Source organism: Octodon degus, unplaced genomic scaffold, assembly GCF_000260255.1.
Source record: "Octodon degus isolate 3935 unplaced genomic scaffold, OctDeg1.0 scaffold00022, whole genome shotgun sequence".
In the NCBI taxonomy this organism is placed as follows: domain Eukaryota; kingdom Metazoa; phylum Chordata; class Mammalia; order Rodentia; family Octodontidae; genus Octodon; species Octodon degus.
In genome coordinates, this window is record NW_004524598.1 from 812,710 (window position 1) to 815,327 (window position 2,618).

Sequence of the window (2,618 nt, forward strand, 5' to 3'; positions counted from 1 at the left end):
CCCATTAGATGTCTTGGAGCAATGTGCCTGGAAGCCTAACAGGGGTGATGGCAGAAAATAATGGGCCCAAGTGAGGGTTCACTAAGAGATAATGGTAACCGATCAATAGTTAAACATAATAATCTACAGAAATAATAGAAAAGTGTTAGAATTGGAGTTCCCTTTATGATGACCCAGCAAACTCCAGGTGAAGCGGTTTGACTGTATAGTTCAGCCGCTTTCCCAAACTACCAGGTTCACTGGTGGTAAAGCCAACATAAAATGAGCATTCAAGCCCTCCCTTTCCTGGGTTCTGTTGGTCTGCAGAACTCCTGATCATACTAGAGCTTCTAAACTCTGATAAAAAACATTTCTTTTATAGCTTTTCATTTTATAATCTTTACATAATTAAAATGTCTTACGAAGGGGCATTAGAAACGAAACTATTAGCAACAAATACAGAAGGACTAGGAAGGAGCATTCCAGAAATTTGCTCTAGGTTTCTGCAAGCCCACTCCACAAATGCAAATACATTCTCTCTGATCTATTTTTTTTAAATTCCTTTTGGCCTTTTTTCACAAATAAAAATACTGATATGTTTATTGCCTAGTTTATTGCCTTTAAATTTTTGGCTTGATATTTAGTTTCACTCCACCCACTTCCTCTCTTTATTCCACTTCCTACCCAATCCACCACCATTTATCACAATTGACTTTCTTTTCTTTTTTGTAACACGATGCAAATTTTTATCCACTATACACAGAACATGTCCCCTATAAAATGTACATGTAAATCACTGAAAAGTATAATTTGGCAAACATTTTCTCAATTACAGAACATACTAAATCAGACAGGATAACAGTTGTCTTCCACCAAATAATCTAATCATAGTGCCCAGGGTCTCTTGAATATCTAATGCAAAATTAAATACTTCTTTTGGGGATTTTTTTTCCTATTATATGTGTGATTGAGGCAGGGTTAACAATTAATATAACTCTAGTATATTACAGTCACAGCACAGTAAATCAGATTATTACACATTAAAACTTTTTTTCATTATTCATATTCATGGGATGCAAATAAAATACTGGATGTTTTTAAATGGCAGGTAACCATAAAACTAGCTATCTTTGATAGTATATTGGGCTCATGGTTACATTATAGGAGTGGTGCAAAGTACTGCATAATACACGTCAAAACAACAAGGCTGTATTGCAGTGATTCGTTAGGGTTGTGCTCAGTAGACATTTACAGAATAAAGCAAATACCTATTCTTCTCCCCAGTAACCCCATGTAACGTTTTGCCCATAGTAAGCATTTGATTAAGTATTTCTGACTTACTGACTCGGGAAGAGATGAGAAGTGATGGGCCCTCTCTGCTGGATGTCAAGTACACTTGGAATACACCTGGGCCAGTGAGTGGTTAACAGTCATGTAAACTGTATGAGCTATATAAGTAAATAAACTCAGATGCCAACAAAGCAAACAATTAAGCAGAAAACACTGGCATCAGAATAAACAAAGGCAACATTTGCCAAAAATGGCATAAATGAAAATGACTTGAAGAAATGACCAGGAAAAAGTTTACATTGGACCTTATCCTTCCCCTCACCCCATTCAGTTTGAGACAGACCAATAGAGGCACTGTAAAAAACCAAAAACCAAAAACAAAAAAACAAAAAAACTATGGTTGTCTTCCTTGATACTCAGACATCCTAGTTTGAAATAAGTTATGGACCTGCTACCTGTTATAAATCAATATAAACCTGTTCATATATAGGGATTAGTTCCCACAAATACAAAGTTGAATTTCCTTTTATTTGTCCTAAAATGCTTACTTTCAAACTTGAAGGGACTTTAGTTACTCCATGTAGTTTTTGATAATTCTTTTATCTTTTCATACCAGTCAAAATATTTGTACAGGATTCATACTGCAGCGCCTTCCACCCACCTTTTTGGCAGCTTGAACTGCTCTTCTTTGGTTGTTTTTCCACTTTCAGATCTTTCGTGAAGTGTAGTAAGCAGAAATGTCCTGGGTACTCCAGCAGTTTGGTCTATCATTGTCGGAATGACTTTTGCTACGTCGTAGTCTTCCATTCAGTCTATTTCTAGGACTGTAAGATCTTCTACAGTTGTAATTAGAAGACCGACTTCTTGATCGCCTCCTTTCATAGTACCGGCTCTTTGAATGTCTATATCTGTCATAATCATCATAATGTGAAGAACTGTACACATTCCCTCCTTCCTTGGCTTTCATTTGATTTAATGTCTTCTGATCCCCAAGTGCAGGGGCCGGGGAGAAGACTCAGCAGAATAAGCGCTTGCCTGGCGAGCACAAGGACCTAAATTCAATCCCCGGTTCCGCAAAACAAACAAACAAACAAAAAAAACAACAACAAAACAAACACACAAAAAAAACCCCCTTGATCCCCTTGTGCAACCTGTATTTCGATCTGACATCCACAAATCCATTTTATGTCCAAATTATGTAAAGCATCTTCAGCATCATGAACAGCCTCAAATTGAACATAAGCTAGTCCTCTTGGATGTCGTGTGTAGAAATCAAGTGGAACATAGACATCAACTATTGGACCATAGCGGCCACATTCACGCCGTAAATCTTTGGACGTAGTGTCGTC

The 2,618-nt window shown here is 37.2% G+C and overlaps 1 protein-coding gene across 1 annotated transcript; it reads right to left on the reverse strand.

The window, feature by feature from the left end:
- Positions 1–1,975: 1,975 nt before the first annotated feature.
- On the reverse strand, positions 1,976–2,618 carry LOC101586598 (serine/arginine-rich splicing factor 10-like; the record flags this gene model as incomplete). The annotated part of the gene is made up of 2 exons (XM_004628289.1): positions 1,976–2,251; positions 2,388–2,618. Coding segments are annotated over 2 exons (507 nt in total), but the record flags the coding sequence as incomplete, so codon positions are not given.